Source organism: Mastomys coucha, unplaced genomic scaffold, assembly GCF_008632895.1.
Source record: "Mastomys coucha isolate ucsf_1 unplaced genomic scaffold, UCSF_Mcou_1 pScaffold3, whole genome shotgun sequence".
Lineage (NCBI taxonomy): Eukaryota > Metazoa > Chordata > Mammalia > Rodentia > Muridae > Mastomys > Mastomys coucha.
In genome coordinates, this window is record NW_022196909.1 from 7,765,960 (window position 1) to 7,787,925 (window position 21,966).

Consider the following 21,966-nt stretch of genomic DNA (forward strand, 5'->3'; position numbering starts at 1 on the left):
CATGGAGGCACTTCCCCAACTGAAGCTCCCTTCTGTGATAAGTCCAGCCTGTGTCAAGTTGACACACAGAACCAGCCAGTACATACAGCAATCCTCCTGCCTCAGCCAGTACACTGGCTTCATGCCTCTCTCAGACAACCATCCTGACTGGCTCCCCAAATTTGATCTCTTCCTTCTTCAATCTAACCCACGTGCTGCTGCCACATAAATCCCCCTAAAACATCCTCTGCATATATCACACCCCTTATAGGACACGGCGCTCTTGAGCCGAGAGTTTATGGTGTTCATAACCCGTCTTTCCTTGTGCATCAAAAGGGCAGCTCGTCTTCAGCGTCTTTGACGCGTCTTCCTCTCCCCTCAGACGCTATCTCCTCTGCACTACCCTCATGCTGACCTCGCTCCACCATTTATGTTAAATCTCTCCTTATTTTTGGTGTTTCCCATAGCACACAATGCAGTTCTGCTAACAGCACACGGGGTCCATTGGCTGGGCACTCAGCTATGGTCAACACAGGACTTGCCTTGCTGACACGGATCTGTGGAAGCCTTTGGCTGGAAGAAAGCAATACAGTGCACATCTGTATGTTCCTCTCTCTGAGTAGCACCGCTGCACTCTTATTCTTATTTATTCTGATTTATTATATAAGTATTATACCTTTATTATTATTATTATTATTATTATTATTATTATTATTATTATTATTAACCACTATGGTAATTAAGCTGCAAAGATAATAGAGCTTTGATGCAGAGGGTGAATTAGGAGACACACAGGGCCAAAGTGAGCCGAAGGCAAATGGGCTGTGTGCTCCTGTCCTACCTGGTAGAGCTTGGGGTTGCTATAAATATTCTGCCAGACTTGGTCATAGTTGCGCAGATGTGGAGCCTGAGCAGTTGGGAGAGATGGGTGATGTGGAGCCATTGGCACTGTCTTTGCAGCGTGATCCTGGAGAACTTGCATGACTCGCATGGGGTCAGAAATCTTAAACAGAACAAGGAGAGGAGATGGTTAGTAGATACAAGAAGGCCGCTTGTTTCTTTTTTTGAACTTATTAGTCGTGTGTGTGTGTGTGTGTGTGTGTGTGTGTATGTGTGTGTGTGCACGTGTGTCTGTGCATGTGTACACATGTGTGCGTTTGTGCGTGTGCCTTGAAAGAGAAAGAATTTCTGACAAATTTTCCAACATAGATGCCCCTAAAAGACATTGTGCTAACAGAAGTAAGCCAGTCATGAAAAGGTTAAGCATTTGAGGTTTCTAAAGAGTCAAATTTATCAGAAGAGGAACTAGGGTGGCTGTTTGGAGAGCGGGGAAAAGGGGTGGGAAGGGGATGTTGGAGGAAATGTTCAATGTGGGCAGTGTATCAGTGTGGGCTGCAAGAGGAGAATGTCCTGAAGATCCATTGCCCAACAATGTCAACATGTTTAGCAGTAATGAACTCTGTACCTAAAGTCAGTAAGACAATAAATTTCCTGGGAAGTGATTTGCACCCAACCTTGCTTCAGAGATGAGGAAGTTCAAGCCGAGGGATCGGTACCACATACAGCTCAGCTCTGAGGCAAAGGCCCAGCTCTTTTTGACAGTTTTTTTTTTTTTTAAAGACAGGATTTTATGTCACCCTGGCTGGCCTGAAACTCTCTATGTAGACCAGGCTGGTCTGGAACTCACAGAGATCCATCTGTCTTTGCTCCCTGAGTTCTGAGATTAAAAGTGTGCATGTACTACCAAACTTAGGGAGCTGACCATTTTTATTCTCTACTAAAAGCTAGCTAGATTTTTAAAGTTTTCTGATTAGATTAGAGAGTTCTAAATAAGAGGTCAAAGAGATGCCTGAGGTTAAGAACACTGGCTGCTTTTCTAGAGGACCCAGGTTCAGTTCCTAACACCTACCAAATGGCTCACAACTATCTATAACTTTATTCTGTGAGGCCCACCACCCACTTTGAGGCGTTAGGCATGCCCATGGTCCACAGACATCATGCAAGCAAAACATCTATGAATTTAAAGATGGATTTTTAAAAATTTAAAGAAAAAAAAGACTCAAAAATAAAGTCTTCATACTGAACTCATGTCAATGGGTTATTGTCATTTGCTTGCTTGCTTTTTTTTTTTTAAAGAGAAAGAAAGTCTCGTATTTTTGAGGATGACATTTAGCAAGCCTCTTGCCCATAATAGAATATGACTACTTTCTTACCTTCAAAAACTTTGACTGGAGGTGCATTAGCTCGTCTATTCTTTTCCGTTCTTTGAGTCTGGTCAATATCTTCTTCTGCCAAGGATCACATTTTGGCTTGACCTAATAGATGAGTAAGTTCATGGGTCTCAACGAAAGCCACACTGAGAAAGATCTGAACCCCTGCCAAGGTGGATCTCATGTCCTGACTTGTAGGTTTGCTGGGGCATGTGAGGCCTTGGGAAGGGTTTGTACCAGTCACTGAGCTGTGGAAGGGGCCAGCAGTTACTCTTGGCACTTGGCCTATACCAAATAGGAGTTCCATCCAGAGCACACTGAGCAGCCCATAAGCAGGACAGAGCCCAGGGTCACCAACATAGAATCCATCGTACTGACAAAGCCGAGGGGAAAAGGAGTCACAGAGTGCTGAAGACTTTACGGTTAAAACCAAACTGGCTTTTGGAACGGGACAGCAGAGAGGTAAGACGTAGCTGCTAGAGTTTCCTGGTATCATGGCGGATCCACAAGAATTTGCCCCCGGAGGAATCAGATTTAAATAAGGCTTACAAAATATTAGGTTTTAGTTGTTGAGCCCAGAGACCAAGTTACCATTGTTTCTGAAAAAAGAAAAAGAAAAAAGAAAAGAAAAAGAAACTTTCTCTAAACTTAGTGCTGTGGCTGCAAATTACATCATCAGCAAGGTGGTAATTCTCAGACTCCTATCTCAGCGGGATTAGACACGCTCAGCTTTCCGGGTGCTTTCTGACTGCCTGTGGCCACCTGTAGCAGAGAATAGCTAGGAAGGCAGCCACACACAGGATGCTAAACTTCCTCAAAACCAGAGTTTTTAAACTCAATTGTGCAGTTCCCAGGCACAAACTGTGCAGGTGACAATGCCACGTGTGAGTGTTAAAAGGCTGCATGCCCTTGACTGTTCTGCCCAAGTACCTCCTTAATACCCGTGCTTGGAGGCTAACTCTAAGACAGAGGGGCTGCCCTGCCTACACTGACTGCCTGAGTTCAAGCCCAGGTGGAGGACAATCTTTGGTCTCTCTCTCCCTCTCCCTCTCCCTTCCCCCTCTCTCCCTCTCCCTCTCCCTTCCCTCTCTCTCCCTCTCCCCTCCCTTCCCTCTCTCTCCCTCTCCCCTCCCTTCCCCCCTCCCTCTCTCTCCCTCTCCTCTCTCTCCCTCTCCCCTCCCTTCCCCCTCCCTCTCTCTCCCTCCCTCTCTCTCCTTCTCTCTCTCCCTCTCCCCTCTGCCTTTCTCCCTCTCTCTCTCCCTCTTTCCTCCCCTCTTCCCTCTCTTCCTCCCTCTCTCTCCCTCTCTCTCTCTCCTTCTCTCTCTCCCTCTCTCTCCTTCTCCCTCCCTCTCTCTCTCCCTCTCCCCTCCGCCTTTCTCCCTCTCTCTCTCTCCCTCTTCCCTCCCCTCTTCCCTCTCTTCCTCCTTCTCTCTCCCTCTCTCCCTCCCTTCCTCTGTCTCTGTCTCTCTGTCTCTCTCTCTGTCTCTCTGTCTCTGTCTCTCTCTCTCTCTCTCTCTCTCAGCTCACTGTTCAGGATGGACTGTGTCTCTCCATGATTCATGTTGAAGCCCACCCTGCAACATGATGCTGTGAATGAGACTGTGGAGGGGATACGTTCATAAAAGTCGAACCCTGGTGAATTGGCGTCTCCTAAGAGGCCTGAGTCTGCTGTGCCTCTCCTGACACATAAGGAACTGGGAAAACCCAGCAGTCTGTAGCCTGGAAGAGGGTCTTCGGGAGCTTGCAACCATGCTAGCCAGCAGACCTGCTCAGCTTCCAGAAATGTAAAAAGCAAAGCTACTTTGCTTATTAGCGACACACTTCATTGCGCTTTGCCACAGCAGCTTGAATAGACAACAAGAAATCATGCCAGACTTTACTTTCAGAGTTTGGTTCCTAGCACACATCAGGCAGCTCATAACTGCCTATAGCTCAAGTTCCAGGGGATCTGATGCCCTCTTCTGGCCTACAGGGGTACCTGCAGGCTTGTGATACACACACACACACACACACACACACACACACACACACACACAGAGTCTTTAAAAAGAGACTCCTTTCTGTTATATTACAGTCAAACTGTCAAAGTTTGAATTCTATATTTTCAATTCTACCTACTCACTAAAACGTATTTGTGATTCCATTGTCAATCATGGTCATTCATAGACAGGCACAGAGTTGGGGACAGTAGGCCCATTCCCAGCCAAGGCATAACAGACAACATTCTTCCTTATGGACACTTAAAACAGGTGCACCTTGTGTGTGTGTGTGTGTGTGTGTGTGTGTAGGTGGTGTGTATGTGTAGGTGGTGTGTATGTGTGTGTATATGTATCTGGTGTGTGTGTGTATCTGGTGTGTGTGTATATGGTCTGTGTGCATATGTGTATGTGTGCGTATATGTTTATGTGTGTGTATGTGTGTGTATGTGTGTGTATCTGTGTGTGTATCTGTGTGGATGTGTATGTGTGTATGTGTGTGTATGTATGTGTGTATGTGTATATGTGTGTATCTGTGTGTATGTGTGTGTTTGTGTGTATATGTGTGTTTGTGTATGTGTGCATGTGTATTGCATGTATGTATGTATGTGTGCATGTGTTTGTATGTGTGTATGTGTGTATATGTGGTGTGTATGTGTGTGTATGTGTGCATGTGTGTGTATGCATGTTTATGTGTGCATGTGTGTATGTGTGTATGTGTGTGTATATGTGTGTAGCGTGTGTTTGAGTGTGTGTGAGTGTGTGTATATGTGTGTGTATGTATGTGTGTATATGTGTATGTATGTGTGTGTGTGTGTGTATGTGTGTTTTAGAGACAAGCTCATTGTCCTTTTTGTCAGTAAAAACATTCCCCAAACAGAATCTTAAGGTGCTGGCTCTGTCTTAAATCCCACACTACTAGGCTGTGACACAGTGTCTAGGGGAACCATGCCACATCATTCACACAGACTTCCACTGCTTCCTATCATGATGTTCAATGTTTATGAATCAATGATATACATTAAACAGGGCATCTTTAAACAAACAAGCAAACAAGACATAATAAAACAGCTCTGAACTCGGGTGTGTTTTCTTTTTGCTTTTCTTTTCGTGAAATGGGGTCTCACTCTGTAGCTGGCATTGCTGTACTCCAAGCTGAACTGGAGCTCACTGTTAGCTAGGCTGCTCCTGATCTGTGGTAACAGTCCCCCCACCCCCCACCCCCCACCCCGGCCTCCTGAGTGCTGGGATTACAAGCAGGTCCAACCACAGCTGGGCTCTGTACTGACACCTTGCCTATGGGCTCTCAGGAAACTAACCTTGGAATTTTGGATCTGATAAACCAGTGTTTCTGGCTCTTTCTGGAACACAGACTGCTTGACTAATGAGACTTGGCTGTAGTTCACACTAACTGCTGCTGTAGGCTTTAATCTTGGTGAACAGGTATGGTTTGTGAATCCTGAATCTTTAGCACAGAGGGTGTGACATGGTAAAAATCCAATAGTAGTTTTAAACTGAAGTGTTGGCTTTACATTAATCAATTACATTTCAGAGTATCTATAGTATAATGACAGACCTCTGTAATTCTCAACATTTGAGAGGCCAAGGCAAGAATATGACCACGAATTCAAGGCCAGCTTGGGTAAGACCCTCTCTCAAAAGTTGTGTGTGTGTGTGTGTGTGTGTGTGTGTGTGTATTGGGGGGAGCTTTAGCTAAGCATAGTGGTACACATCTGTAACACCAGCACTAAGGAAACTGAGATAGAAGGGCCAGAGCTGAAGGCAATCCTTGGCTACATAGTATACTGAACAAGGCCAGCCTGGGCTATATGAAAATTCTACCTTGTGTAATAAACATCTTTAAGAAAAATAAGTAAATGCAGGTGGTGGTGGTGCACACCTTTAATCCCAGCACTTGGGAGGCAGAGGCAGGTGGATTTCTGAGTTCAAGGCCAGCCTGGTCTACAGAGTGAGTTCCAGGACAGCCAGGGCTACACAGAGAAACCCTGTCTCGAAAAACGAAAAAAAAAGTAAATGGAAGAAGAAATAAATTCAGATCTACAGGGTGGGTGTCAGGCGTTGGGGGAACTTGCAGCTCGGATGGAAGTGTAACTACTTCAACTAAGAGCTAAGGGAGGAAGAGAACAAGAAGGACCCCGTACTGCCTCAGGATGAGGTTTTTGGAGTGGTCTCCATTGAGGATAGGCAGCATGGCACACGGGTCCTGCAGGACAGTTTGCTCAGGGTACTAAGGAGAGGGTATAAAAGGGACCAGAAAGGCCTGGTATGGACAGAGTGCCTGCTCAGTCGGAGGAAAGTTTTTGACATTGCTGACATCACAGGCAGGTGACCGTCCGTGGCAGCCTCCGTACCTTCAAGAAGGGAATCCAGATGGCTCTCTTTTTCAGGGTGGCTGTGGGTCCTGACACAGTCGGACTCTGCACTTTACCTCTCCCGGCCTCGTAGTCTGGGAATGTCCACATCCTCTGCTGCTCCGTGAAGATGCTTTGGAAGTTCTGAGAAACCTGAAGAGGATTGCAAGGAGAGGGACCGAAAGTTACAGCCACCACGCTTCAGAAGGTGCCTGCTTTCTCAAAGTGCTCAGAGAAACAGAACCTTCATTGCCTTCTCGCGTTGTCTACTGTAAGCACGCTCTCCCTAACACTTTGGGCTTCACTGACTCTCTAAAGTTCTCCTCCCTGGCCAGCCGGGCGCTTGCCCTCCACAGCTCACCTCGGTGCCTAACTCAGCATTATGGCTTTTTCTTTCTTCCTCTATCTTCCTTCTTGGGCACTTGCTGAGATTTATAGACTTCTGCTCTGGGCTTTTTCTCTTGAATTCTAGTAAAGAATAAAAGGAGAAGAGGAGGGAGAAAGAAGAGGAGAAGGAGGGAGGGATGAGGGAGAGAAGGAAGAAGAAGGGGGAGGAAGGAGGGAGGAAAGAAGAAGAAGAGGGCTGGGAGGAAGAGGGGGGAATTGCTGCCCAAGCATGAGGACCTGAGTTTGGATCCAAACACCTATGTAAAAAAAAAACCCAGTGATATAACCACATCACTATTGGGTTTGGAAGTAGGAGGGTCACAATTCTTACAGGCCACCAGCCCAGCTCCAAGTTCGGTGGGTGAGCCTGTCTGAGGAATAATGCAGGGAGTGAGAGATCAGGATACCTACCAACTTCCTCTTTTGGTCTTCACATACATGTGCCCAGGCCTGCACTGCACACAAATACATGTTCACCACACACATGGACGTGTACACATACAAAAGAGAAAAGAGGAGAAAGATGACGAGGAGCAAAGAAGTGGAGCCTCCAGGGACACTGTCTCAGGTCTCAAAACAGAGCCACTACACAAACACGAACTCATTCTCTCATTCTCTCTCTCCCCATATGTGTGTGTGTGTGTGTGTGCAGGGACATTGTTTCAGGTCTCAAAACACAGCCACTAACTCATTCTCTCATTCTCTCCCCATACGTGTGTGTGTGTGTGTGTGTGTGTGTGTGTGTATGTGTGCACATGTGTGTGTATGTGTATCTTGCATGCATGTATGTCTATGTACCATTAATGCGTAGCACTCTGGAGGCCGGAAGAAGGTATCAGATCCCCTGGGACTGGAGTTAGAAGTTGTTGTGAACCGCCATGGTTCTGGCTGCTGGAAATCAAACTTAGGTCCTTTGGAAGAGAAGCCAGGGCTCTTAATTGCTGAGCCATCTTCCCAGCCCTTACTGATCATCCTTGAAATAGCCCTGGAGGGAAACTGACTCATGAAGAGGTCTTTGTTGTGACAGTTCTTGACATGGACACCTCTGTGTGGCACAAGCTCGCGTCGTGATGGCCAGCATGCCTCACGTCTGCTGAGTATCTGCGCCAAAGATCGGAAATACATAGCCACGTCCACTTGTCTATGTTTTGGGTTGGACTCTAAATATAAACAAGAAGTAAACTGGGAAAGCATTCAGTTTTTCTGACCACATGGTAAACCAGAACTTCTGAGTGATAAATAAATCCTGCTCTCTGCAGCCTGCCCAGGATACAATTCGTGAAATCAGCTCAGATGCTACCACTGAACCTTAGGGCCCGCCTCCGTCCCTTCTCACGCTTTCCAGCAGAGGCCGCATGGCTAACTTCCCACTGCCACCTCCTTTCTTGTCCACAGCGCTCGACCACAGTGTGCTGGGACAGTTATCCAACGATGTGAAATGTCTCAGTGCCACTTAACAAGAAGGCTTGGCCATCCAACATCTCAGAGTAACTTAGTTAAAATGAAATCAACGTGAAGACTTAGTTTCTCTCTTGCACTAATTACATTTCAAGCATTCCACAGCTCTGTGTGACATGCAGGCACCAGCGCCGTGGATGCGTGGACACGGGGATGTGCCTATCGAGGCAGGATGTTGAGAGAGACGCTAGGCTAGGGCTTGGCAGCAAAACCTTTCTTAAGGGGCCAGACACTTAATACTTCAGCTTCTGCAACCCATGAATCTTCAGGTTTGCCACCGTGGTGTGAAAGCAGCCCCTGATAACACATACACAGGCATGGGGAGGCTGGCACCTGCAGATTTGTGTTTTCACAAAATTAGTGTGCGGCAGTCCTAACCCCACCTCCCCTGGTGAAGGGACTAGAGACCAGCACTTGGGGGAGGTAATTAGTTCTTGTGAATAGGATTAGGCCTTGAGAGCCCTTTGCTCTCTGCTGGGGAAGGCACACATACACACAAAGGTAGCATCTGTGAACCAGAAAGCTGTCCCCATGTCTGTCATCAGAGCAGTAAGGAGCTGTTGGTGCAGCCGCTCAGTTTGTGGCATGCCGTTTCAGTGGTGGGGATGGACCAAGACAGCTGGCTCCCAACAGAGCTTTATTTTGGAAGAACAGGTGGTGGGCTTCAGGCTGCAGTTGGCAGACCATGACCTTGAGCATTAAAGCACCAAAAAAAAAAAAGACCCAAACTCTCTCACACACACACATACACATACCACACACACACACACACACACACATGAGCACACACATGCGCACACACACACACACACATGAACACACACACACATACACACACACTCACACATGCATGCACACATGTACACACACACACACACACACACACACACGCGCGCACACGCCCGCGCACTGGACTGTGACTTGGGAACCCAGCTAACATTCCTCACAGCATTGCTCTAAGAAAGCCAAAGCTGGAACTTCTGTCGTGAGTTTTGTAACCAGCCTGGGTTTGCTGGCTAGACATCAGAGAGGAGGGAGCCTCAGTTGAGAAAATGCCTCTCTCAGATATCTGGCTATAGGCAAGTTTGTTGGGCATTTCTCTAACTAGTAATTATGAGGTCTAAAGCAGGCCCCCAAACCCGCAGTGCTGCTGACAATGTCCTAACAGCAGTCTGGGCTCCGCTCAGGATGACTCTGACTGGGTCATCCATTGGTGCCTGCGCTCAGCGCTCCTGAGGACTCTTATAAAGCACATTTCAGCGTGTCCATCTCTGCCTCCTACAGCCAACTACCTCTGGCAAGGAAGTACCAAGCCTGTAACAGATCAAAGTTCCCACCCTAGCTTCTAGACTGTTCTGGCTCACACTGCCCCCCCCAGCCCCACCCCCACCCCTGGGCTGCTACCTATCTCCTTAAAAACCTGGCAAGGCCAGCAGTTTGCCATTCTCTCTGCACCCCCACTCCAAGAGACTGCATTGATGGCTTAATCCCCAATAAACCTTTCTTTCTACCCACGGAGTGGTCTAGCTCAGGAGTTTCACTGTAGCCTTGCTTACAGTGAGGGCTGGCAGTCCTGGGTAGTATAAGAAAGCAGGCTGAGCAAGGCATGAGCAACAAGCCAGGAAGCAGCGCTCCTCCATGGCCTCTGCATCATCATCAGCTCCTGCATCACGCTCCTGCATCAGCTCCTGCATCAGCTCCTGCCTCCACGCTCCTGTTTTGTTTGAGTTCCTGCCTTGGCTTCCCTCAGTGGACTGTGATAGGAAGTGTGAGCCAAATAAACCCTTTCCTCTCCAAGTTGCTTTTAGTCGTGGTGTTTCATCACAGCAATAGTAGGACCATTATAGCCAGGACACTGAGCTTCCTATCAGAAGGGGGAGGAGGAAGTGGGGAGAGGAAGAGGAATAAGAGGAAGAGGAGGAGGAGGAAGGCAAAAGCCAATGGGCTTGAGGAACGTGGGTTACAGACCAAAAGTACTGTCCTGTAAAAGATGTTGGCTCGAAAACAAGTCCAAGTGGGTCTTCAAGGTCAGCACTCTATGAAGTGAGCTCCTCCCCCAGCACAGGCAAGGGGGTGGGGCTGGGAGCGCAGTGGGGGTGATGAGACAAAGCAGCTACTTGACATCCTGAGGTCATTCAAATCCACCCAGGTTAGATCACTTTTATCTTGCAAATAATTTATAACTAAGGCTAGCAAGATAGCTCATTGCTGAAACCACTGTTGTTGTTGTAAGTTAAAACTCTGAAGTTCTGTATCCACCACCTCACCTTTCCACTGAAAGATGTTTTAACATGGTTTTTGCTACTATGAGGTGTTCTGTTGGAAGGCAGTGGGAGAGGGCAGGGCTGCAGCCAGCTGCATCCTTCAGAATGCATAGTGAGCCCCAGTGGCTAGACCCTTATCAAGTATGTCAAGAATATTGCAACCAAAACACAAACAAGCAAAATATACTGCAATCCCATCTCAGACTCAGGGCTGTAGATGCCTGACAACTCTCCCAGGCATGTCTGTCTAACCTTGGGTACATTTATATCTTCTTCAGCCCACATCCTCCTACCTTTTCTCTAAAATCTACAGGGGGGAAAAATCCAAAAGGTAAAATCCCTCTGGCTTCGCTCTCATCAGAAGGTCTTGTTATTCTCACAGCAAGAAGGCTTTTCCTAACAGGAAGGTGGCTTGTTACATTGTATATCATTACTCTAGAAACAAGCATTGGCGGAAGAAAGAAACAGCTTTGTGTCTTATGTGGTTGCACACACCTAATCATGACAATCAGGAAGTGGGGCGGGAATATTGGGAGTTCAAGGTCATCTTCCACTACACGGCTACTTTGAGGCCAGCCCGGGCTACCTGAGACCCCATCTCAAACAAACAAACGAGGAACTTTGTAGCAAGTACTAAGACTTTCTTCCAGCCTTGCATATTTATAGTAAGTTCATTATGTACCAAGGAAAAGAGTTCCATCTCTTTGGCTGAGTCGCTCAACTTTTGCACGTCGCCCGGGATGTGGAAATGTGAGAGGAGGCGCTTCAGCTGAGGTTTTAGATCGTCCCTGTCTGTCACGTGCTGAGGCAAGACAAACACAGCATCTGTTTTCCCCGACCCTAAAAAATATCCAAAATCAAGAGCAAGACCAGTGAGTGTGAGGCAAGAGAGACAGCAGATGGCCTTGGAGAGAGTTGGAAGCGGGCCCTCTGCTCTTGGGGAGCCATTTTGTTCTCCCTTGACCCTGTGCCAGGCAAGCCTGCACCTTACCTGCCTGGGGTGTCTTGCCACCCAGCTCCCAGCCCCCAGGAGCTTTCCTGGGGAGGTGCAATTACTCCCAATGATCTCACAGCCCACAAGAGAAAGCCACTAGAGCTCCTGGGATATTCTGTGTATAATGGGAATGTCACTCAAGGACACTTAGCAGAAACCTGATCAGGCTTCTCCGTTTTCTGTAACACAGAACAGGGGCAGAGAGACTGAAACTGATACTGACGACTAAATTCTCTGGCAGCTGTGTAACACAAAACTTGAACCAAGTCTCAGAAATCATTTCATCGGAAAGGATTACTATGGCAATGAGTTAAGTGAGGCCTAAGGAGGTGACACGCAGGACCATGCGAGGGGTGACAGAAACAGGCCTGGAAGCCAGTCCCACTTGCCTCTTAACCTTAGTTGTAAAGAGGGAGACAAAAAACATCTAAGGTCATGGCTACTGTCTTCCATCAGAAAAGATTAGTATCAAATTACAGCTTATTACAAAGATGTAACTTGCAGCATACAGGAAGATAGTGGTACAAAACAGGTCTTGCCAGTTAGTCTTACGTCAACTTTAGCACAAGCTAAAGTTTACCTGAAATGAGGGAACCTCAATTGAGAAAGTGCCTCCATGAGATCCAGCTAAAAAAAAAGTTATCTTATTTAGTGATTAATGGGGGAGGGCCTGGCCCATTGTGGGTAAGAAAGCAGGCTGAGCAAGCCATGGGACGAAAGCCAGTAAGCAGCCCCCTCCATGGCCTCTGCATCAGCTCCTGCTTCTAGGATCCTGCCTTGCCTGAGTTCCTGTCCTGACTTCCTTCCCATGCTGAGCAATTATGGAAACATAAGCCAAATGAACCCTCTCCTGCCCCGCTTGCTATGTGGTCATGGTGGTTTGTCGCAGAAATAGAAACCCTAACTCAGTCAGTCCGTGCACAAAATGACCGCCCTCCATTCTACCCCTTGTCTCCCTGGGAAAAGCCAGTTTCTTACCCGAAAGCCTGGGACCTCGAAGACCAGCGGACGCAGCCTTAAAGTCGGTGACACAGGCTTTCCCATTCTCCTCACTAGATCCAGAGACTTGCTTATCAGCTAGACTCAGCACTTTGGAGATGGGCAGATGCTGGAGAGCCTAGAGAGAGGCACCCAGGAGGGCACAGGTCAGTCCGGGTTCTGCAGATGCTGCAGCCTTTTGGCGTGATGGAGGAGGGAGCCAGGGCTGAAACTTCAGAAACCTTCCCCACGAGAGAGGCTGGAGCTGGGAGACCCAACTGCCACCAACCCAGAAGCACTTCCGCTTCCAGCCGCTCCCACAGTGGTCATGGACCCGAATGGAAAAGGCACAGGATGGGGTGCTCAGGGTGTGAAGAGAAAGACTCGGGTTTGAGTGGAAGACCTAGATTTAGGAGGTACTGTCACGTGACTGAGGAGAGAAAGAAGTACAGACCACAACATTGGCTGGCTCTGCAGGGGGAAATGGACTCAGCTGACCACCAGGTTTCTTTGGGGATCCTCTAACCTAACTTAGGGCATCGCCCTCATAACTCTTTCCACTCTGTACTGTCCCCTGACCCCACCCTCCTCTCTGGCACTGCTGGAGACTGGATTCCTTCCGGGCCCTGCTCAGGCTACTGTACATATTCTACACCTGAGCTACCAAAGCTACCTTAACTAGTTACTTTATTGCTCGCCAGTGTTTTCCCGAGACAAGTTATCGCTGTGTACAAGGCTAATCTTTAACTCACCCTGGAGCCCAGCTTGGCCTCAGCATCAAGACTCTCTGGACACAGCTGCTGGGACTAGGTAACATCACCGTGTCCAGCCCAGCTCCTGTTTCTTACCCCATCTCATCGTGTCATTGTAATAGAAATGTACTCACCCCCTCCCCCTGCTCCCCCCCCCTTCCAGGCTTTGCTTCGTGGCCCGGGAACAAGCATCCTGACATACGATTTCCTCATTACATTCTGTCAAGTAAAACAATGTGCCCAAATGGAAGACCCTGACTCCTAAGAAACCAACGGGAGGGAGAACTGAATGGATACCAAGCAGAACGTGAGAGGTTTTCCTGAAAGAGCCAAATCCACAGAGCCTAGGCTGGGAGTGTTCGCCCATGTCTGGGCGTTGTGCTTCCCCATTCCCCTTCCCCAGGGTGTGTGTACCGGCACACTGAGGTTCCTACTACCTGCAGGTAGTGGTGAATGGTCCTGAGAGTGTGCAGGTGGCACACTAACCACCTGGTGTAAATCGCTAGGTCCTCCGGAGTCACGAGGTCAGGCCGGTTGTTTTTTCCCATAAGGAAGTTTTCTCTAGCAACCGACAGTCTTTCTGCTCTCTGAACCGAGTCATTGAACTCCTGCATGATGTAGTCAACTTGTTTCTGTTTAAGAGAGATGCAGACACACTATGGGCTGTGGGCAAGTCCTGCTCTCTGCAATGCTGTCTGGGGAGGGGGGGGTTGAATAAGGGACTTTTTGAAACCCCCACATTCTTCTACAGTTTGGATTCAGTTGAGAGAGACAGTGTCTTACTTTCCCAGCCCTGAGGGACAGCAATTTAACACTGCAGGAGGTGTTTGGTATCAGGGGTCTACTTCTGACCTTATTACCTTGGCCAAGTTTACAACAAAAAAAAAAAACCTGCACATTTTCTACGTAAAAATTATGTCAGGGCTCATTTCAAAGTAGGAATCCTTTTTGGCATTGTGGCACGCACCTTTAATCCAAGCACTTGAGAACCAAAGGCAAATGGATCTATGTGAGTTTGGGCCAGCCTGGGCTACACAGTGAGTTCCTGGACAGCCTGGGCTATGTACTGAGCCCTTGTCTCAATAACAACAACAACGACAAGAGTAGGAATCTTTGTCCTCTGCTACTTAACGGCAGAACACATGAGAAGGCATATCCATCGGTTCCTTTCCTGTTTTTAGCTGTGAATCTGTTTGAAAAAGGAACGCATACTGCCATGTGTGTGCCTCGCTTGGGTGTGTGTGTCTTGGGTCTTGGAAGCTTGACTACCGCATTCTCCTACCCGTGGTGGGCCTTGAGGGTTTGTTTGCAGGCTGCAGCTGGGGAGCAGAGGTCCTTGTACACCCTTAGCCAAACACTGGCCATCCTCCAAGGAGGCCTTCGCCCCAGCAAGGAGCTGCAGGGTAGGCACGGGGAGCTGGGAGATAGAGGACAGCAGGGCCACCCTGCGCAACCAAGGGGATGACAGATGTCATGGCCACATTGTCCTTTACAACGATGACAAGCTTACTGATCGTGTTGTTTTATTTAGAAAATACATAAATATATAAAGCAACTGGAGAAGGTTCAATGGCTAAACTCGCCAGCTGCCCTCACTGCAGGCAGCTCCTGGCAACCATTTGTAACTCCAGTTTTAGGGAATCTGCTGCCCTCTTCTGGTGTCCGTGAGCATTGCATCCATGTGGACTATGTGTACACACACATAAACACATTCATTTAAAAGGAAAATAAAGTCTTTTTAAAACTTCATATATATATATATATATATATATATATATATATATATCACATATACATACGCACATACATATACATCATGACATATGTGCATTCACAGATACATACTCTCCCCCAGGTTCCGCTCCCGGCTCCTTACCTTATAAAGAGGGTAGAGCTCTTCCATGGCCTTACTGGTCTGGCAGAGCCTCTTCCACCTCAGCATGTGCAAATATTTACTCTGGCCCAGCTGCGTAATCCTCTCTGTGTAATACTTTAACAACAACAAAAATAAGCACTTACCAGAATATAATTATAGGAGGTAGGCTGAACGAGCCTTAAGAACACTAACAATAGGTAATGGGTGCCTTGAAAACATTCTTCTTCCCATAGGAACACCATCAAATAAAGTCTGGCTCAGGATCCTTCAGATGTAAAGCCAGGAGACCAAGTAGGTGTGTTAAATCTCTGCCGAATGGGCTCCTTCATCAGTTACTGGACAGTTGGCAGTGAAATATGATATCAGAAGGTTAAAGTCAAGCTGAAATTTTGGATTAAAAAACTGAAATTACGGGGCTGGCAAGATGGCTCAGCGGGTAAGAGCACTGACTGCTCTTCTGAAGGTCCCTAGATGTTGAGACATTCCCCACCAAGCAGGAAACAGCTACCTTGGTAGCTAAGAAGTTATTAGAAGAAAAATTTCCAGAGGTTCAGAGTGCCCCAGGTAATTGGATTGGACAATGGTCCTGCTATTGTCTCTTAAGGTAAGTCAGGGATTGGCCTCAGAGATATCGGGGACTAATTGGAAGCCCCATTGTGCGTACTTTCCCCAGAGCTCACAGCAGGTAAAGAGACCTTGACTAAATTGACCTTGGATACTGGCTCAGACTGGTTGGTGCTCCTCTCCTTGGCCCTGAACACCCTCTACCATTTTAACCTGATCCTTTTGAGATCCTGCATGGGACACCCACTCCCTTGACCTCTGCTCTTGATCCCCCCAGGGAGACTTCTCAGGCTGACAAGGATCTTATTGCTCCATAGCAAGCTTTCCAGATCAGCCACTTGGAATTGTGGCCAAAATGTAGTGCCCTGTATAAGGCAGGAACCCCAGAGGTTCCACACAAGTACTACGTTGGAGATTGGATGTATGTTAAGAGACATTGTGCTGAATACTCGGAAGCAAAGTGGAGAGGGCCGTTCCTGATGTTGTTGACCACCCCGACCTCCGCTAAAGCGGACAGAGTAACTGTTTCGGTTCACATCAGATCAGCACCTGGATGCTGCCAACCAGATCGCAGCCAGACACCCAAGCAACCCACTTCCGCAAGGCCAGAGAAACCACGAGACGACTGTGGTGTATCTTTCAGCACTGAGCCTCAGCAGCCCCCACAACCCTACCAGGGTGACTTGGAAGGTGCTCTCAGCCACTGGGGATGTGGCTTGGTCCACTACCTGAGTTGCATCTGGTGGCTGGACTGTGTCTTTAACCTCTATGATTTAGCAGTGGACCTGGACTTCTGGGGTTTCGCTGCCCTGGAGACACAGGGAGAGGGATTGCCTGAATGTGGGGGATGAGGGACTTGTGAATCTAAACCATGTCCCAGAAGTGGCCTTAGAGGGTGGGGTTTAGGGTTTGGACTCTCAAAATTGAAAAGTGTCCTGCGAGAAACTCCCATATATATGTGTCCCCGAGATGGGAGAAGCCAGCAGCAGGCCCATCAGTGTTAGGGGCAACCATTTCTTCTGTGCTGCCTGGGGGTCTGAAACATCAGGAAGCACATACTGGAGACCATTATGGGGGTAGTTAAAATTCAATGGCCAAGGTGAGAGAAGGATTAGCCAAGTGGAAGAGAGAGAACAGAGTCAGGGCTGGCTGGAGTCTTGGTTTAACAGCTCCCCCTGGTTTACTACCTGTATTTCTGCATTGTTAGGACCTCTGATCACTTTGTTCCTGCTTCTGACCTTTGGCCTTTACATTCTACAGCCGACCAGGGATTTGAGCTGCACACCTATCCACAATAGCTTCAAGACTGAAGCATGTACAAAGAAAAGGGGGAAATGTGAGATCCAAGAAAACAGGGACATCTCAGAAAAACACAGGGAGGCCAGGAATTTCCTTAATAAGATAAGCTCAGGAACTTTAGGAAGGTAGGAGAACTCTCCGGAAGGGAAAGGCTAATTAACACTCCTCAGATCACAGAGTGGGAACCGACCTGCAGGTGGGGACACATTCCGCAGGGTGGACCTTTGCCCACCTTCAGACAAGGGAAGTCCTTACCACCTCATTCCCTAAAGACCAATCAGTTTAAAAAGTCACACTGTTCTACCAATCACATTGTGTCTAATGGCTGCTGCCCTGAAAATTGTATAAAAGCTCACTGAACAAGTTGTGTGGGGTTGCCTTCTTTCCTGAGGGTCTGGGACGGCCTCAGTGCACTGAAATAAAAATCCTCATGCTCTTTGCATTGATCAGGCTCCATGTGACTCACTCAGGGGGTCTCCGGTAAGCTAAGGCTTGTCGGGGTCTTACAGCCCTCTGTAAAAGCAGTAAAGTACCCGGAGGTGAACAGCTTGCTTCTGCCCCATCTCCCTCACCACAGCTCGGAAACAATGCAGCCGAGTGTAAGCAAAAGTGGCTTGAAAACCAAAAGAAAATTGTACCTTACATTGAATCTTCCAGGTGGCCGCCAATTCTCTGTGCAGAATTGGAATGGTGCGAAGCCCAATCACAATCTGTCTTGGGCTATCTTTAGCTTCTATAACAGCCACTCCTTGCTCATCTCTGCATCTGACCTAACATCTTTGTGATTGTTGGGTAAGTCCTTTGGAATGTGCAAATGGGTAACTAGCTTCTACCAACCGCAAGGCCAAGAAGGCCACCAGATAGCTACGAGACCTGTAGTCGAGACCCCACGCTGTAACCTGTCTACCTGAGACTTCCTCCAGTGTATTTGAAAGTGTCTTGATTTGTGACTTTTCTTTTTTTGTGTTACTATGAGAACTTTATGATATCATTATCACGTTGGGACATGGAATTTGAGAGAACCTGAATGTGTGCTTCTGGGCCATGGTCATGCCCATCTGGCTCCATGATAAACCACATCTTCGAGGTGAATGCTGTGAGTTTTGCACACATGACCCTGGAGTGAAGCCTCTGATAGCAAGCCAAGAGACTTCTTTCCTCATTTGGAAATAAATAAATAGTAAATTAATTGATTAATAAATTCACAATCCAAATGTTAAGTCTAACTCCAAGCAAGAGAAGAGCAAAGAAAATCTCAATATATTATAATAAAGCATCTAAAAATTATTAAAAGCTTAAAATAGCCAGAGGACAGGAAATACATTGTGTTCAGAGATAGAAAACATTCAAGTCACAAGAGAATAGAGTAGTGTCTTTAAAACAACGAATGATAAAAGTTGTCAGTCCAGAATTCTATAACCAAGCAAAAATAGCTTTATATAATAAAAGAAAACATAATTTTTATAAACTAAATAACAACATGACAATGTGTTCCTGGCAGGTGTGAACTACAAGTGACATTAACGAAAGCACTCCAGATGAGACAGCAATGAATATATTATGGGTGCTGGGGAGATGGCTCAGTGGGTAAGAGCACTGACTGATCTTCTGAAGGTCCTGAGCTCAAATCCCAGCAACCACATGGTGGCTCACAAGCACTCTTAATGAGATCTGACGCCCTCTTCTGGTGTGTCTGAAGACAGCTACAGTATACTTATTTATAATAATAAATAAATCTTTGGGCTGGAGGGAGCAGGGGTCCTAAATTCAATACTCAACAACCACATAATGCTCACAACCATCTGTACAGATACAGTGTATTCATATACACAAAATGAATATATTATGGAAATCCAGACCATTCCATAACTTTCCCAACTTTATCACTGTTGACAATTGAGACAGCGTAATTCTTAGTTGCAGGATGTTCTGTGCAGTATAGTGTTCAACATCATCGTTAGCCTCCAGCAACTGAACCCGACATGCTCCAGCTGCTTATGTCCACTGCCCCCCAAAGTCTAAAAACCCAGAACATCTCCAAACACTGCTATTGAACCTCTAGGGGACAAATATCTACTATCCCTACCCTTCCTCTCCTTCCATTGCGAACCCTGTTATACAAGAACAAATGACAAGTACCAGGAAAACATGAGGAAGGGAAGCAGGCAGGGAGGATGGGAGGAAAGAAGAGAGAAAGACAATTAGAGGGAAAGAAAAATTCAGAATGAACAACATTTTAACTTGCAAATAGAATCTCATTATCTTTTGTTATTAACACTAACTACTTACTAAAGAACTAATTTTTATGTGCAAGGGGAAACGACTCATAATATGGACTACCTTAAACGATTTAATAGAAGTGAAGAATAAATCATTTTAAAAGTTTAAATAGTACATGATTATGCAAAGTTGCATATATAAAAGTTCAGGGGTGTTTCGTTCTCCTGCCACCTAAACTTAGCGATTCTTCTTCTTTTATACAATCGCTATTATCAAGTGTGCATACATAGTTTTAATTAATATTACGAGATGGGATAATTCCTTCACAAAAAGATACACATTTAATGGTAGGACAGTAGTCTGTCAAATAGCAATCTACATTGGTTTGCTTTTCTCTTGTCACTAGTAAGGGTGGCTGACCATCTCCCTCCCTCCTGTCTCCCTTCTTTGTCTCCCTCCCTTTCTCCCTCTTATTACAATGTTGCCGCAATTTTGATGCAAAACTATTTACCTACTTTGAATCATTTTCCTAAGAGAGATTTTCAGAAATAAACGTTTTTCCATCCTTTGTGGGGTAGGGTTTGTCTTTCTCCTTGCAGGGTATAACACCCGCACAGGCAGTATTTAGGCAGACCCCTGCCAACCTCTCGGCCCAGCAAGCATAAGCTGAACTTGGCTGTGAGAACGAAATGGTCTCTGATGAAGAAAACAGTTACATCAAGTCTGAAAATTATCCGTCTCTAGAACACTTGCCCACGGGATCTACCGAAAAGCCAGCTTGCGGATATATTTCCAATATAGTCCAAGTATGTTTTCGAATCGCAAGATGACCCCTACCTGTAACAGAAGCAGAGGAAGGGTTTCCGGCGTGTACTCTCTCCTTAGGCAGCTCTCTAGCTCCCTCTTCAGGGCATCCGCCTGAATAACAAGGGGCTTGGACTCTGTCACCTAAACCCAAACAACGAATGAGTTTCAAACATCCTCGATCTACTAAATTTCAAATGTCAAAAAAAATCCGATCTATCTAAGGATACAATGATTTGCATTTGCTTAGCTTAGCAATGAACATCAGGATGTGGGGCTGTTTTGTTCGATAGTATTAGCTGTTTGAGGAAGAAGAAGAAAAAAGCTTTTCTCCCCTAGTTAGCAAAATCGACCCTGTTTTCCTGATGTCGCCCACGCTCTTACTCACCTGGAGGGTTCTCTTCAGAGCCTCTTCCCGTTCTCGTCTAAAGTGAGCAACATCCTTTGGGATTTGAACGGAGCTGTGGGAAAGTTTGTGCAACAGAAGCCGTGTTACTGGATGCTACCTACGATAGAGCAGATAGCTGGCCTGATCGCTGTGTGACCCTTCTCGACCTTTCCAGGACGAGTGTGTCACTTTGGCCCATTGATGGTGGATAAAGACCACACTCTTCTACCTTGGTTAGAACCTTTCCTGATTTACCTGATCTCTGCTAACCCTTCCCTGGCCAGTTTCTTTCCCCTCTCAGAGTCTTTCCTCTGGTTTACCCCAGTCCCCTACTCCAGAGGGCAAGGAGGGATGCTGGGGACTTACCCCCCCCCCCCCCCCCCCACACACACATTCCTTTCAGAGGGAAATCTTGTGTCTGACACAAGTGTGTTTATCAAACCTTGTTGTATCTTTTGAGTTGACATAGAAAACTGGCCCTTTATCACTGAAACAAGATGTTTTTACTTTTATGTTCTTGGAGGGTAGAAACGACGTAGAGATATCAAAAGGGAAATACTTTAGAAAAATTTTCACTACACTTGCTACCTCGGGAACGCGACTAGACCCTAGGAATCACATAGTAGCCATGGAGGATGAGCTGTTCATGTCCAGAGAAGGGAGTCTTTCCTTAGCTTGACAACAAGTGAGGGGTGGAGCTCGGGGACAGAAGATCAGCGCTATATTCATGGAGCTCAATAGGCAACTCAATAGGCAGCACTAGGACAACAGCCCAAAGTGGATTCCATGCTTGCAGCCACTGTCAGAGGAGCCACAGGGATATTTCTAAGATACATTTGAGGGAGCCGGAGGGACAGAGCGGTAAGCTTAGTTTGATATTGTCCACTTGGCCCCAAGCGCTCTCAGATAATGCTGTAAAGTCCACTGTTAGTATGCTCCTCTGTTGGAGAGTACTTCTGTTAAATCTAGGAGACCAGGGGTGTGGCTCAGTGGCTAGAGCGCTAGTCTGGCAAAGCCCTGGGTTCAGTCTTCAGGGCTAAGGGAAGAGAATAGAAGGAAAAGGAAGTACATGTTCTCACTTTGACAGCACAAACAGTAGGACTGAATGACACAGAAAGGATCAGCAGGGTCACTGGACCAGGGTGGCCCAAGCCAGCAAGTCCCTAGAGTCACAGAAGCCTAAACACCCACCTGGACACTTGGTATCAGGTTTTTCAAGCTGGTGTACTGGGTGGTTTCGTGTGTCAACTTGACACAAGCTGGAGTTATCACAGAGAAAGGAGCCTCCCTTGAGGAAATGCCTCCATGAGATCCAGCTCTAAGGCATTTTCTCAATTAGTGATCAAGGGGGGAGGGCCCCTTGTGGGTGGTGCCACCCCTGGATCCTGGGTTCTATAAGAAAGCAAACTGAGCAAGCCAGGGGAAGCAAGCCAGTAAGGAACATC

At 46.9% G+C, this 21,966-nt stretch overlaps 1 protein-coding gene across 1 annotated transcript in view; it reads right to left on the minus strand.

Annotated features, from left to right (window-relative positions):
* Positions 1-21,966, minus strand: part of LOC116075167 — a 156,191-nt gene that overhangs the window by 131,269 nt on the left and 2,956 nt on the right. Inside the window, exons 2-10 of the mRNA XM_031348191.1 lie at positions 20,522-20,594; positions 20,167-20,277; positions 15,247-15,360; positions 13,808-14,002; positions 12,619-12,757; positions 11,329-11,486; positions 6,538-6,690; positions 2,193-2,294; positions 821-982 (exon numbers count right to left, since the gene is read on the minus strand). Of these exons, the coding sequence (XP_031204051.1) occupies positions 821-982; positions 2,193-2,294; positions 6,538-6,690; positions 11,329-11,486; positions 12,619-12,757; positions 13,808-14,002; positions 15,247-15,360; positions 20,167-20,277; positions 20,522-20,594 (1,207 nt within the window). The remainder of the gene's footprint in view (positions 1-820; positions 983-2,192; positions 2,295-6,537; positions 6,691-11,328; positions 11,487-12,618; positions 12,758-13,807; positions 14,003-15,246; positions 15,361-20,166; positions 20,278-20,521; positions 20,595-21,966) is intronic.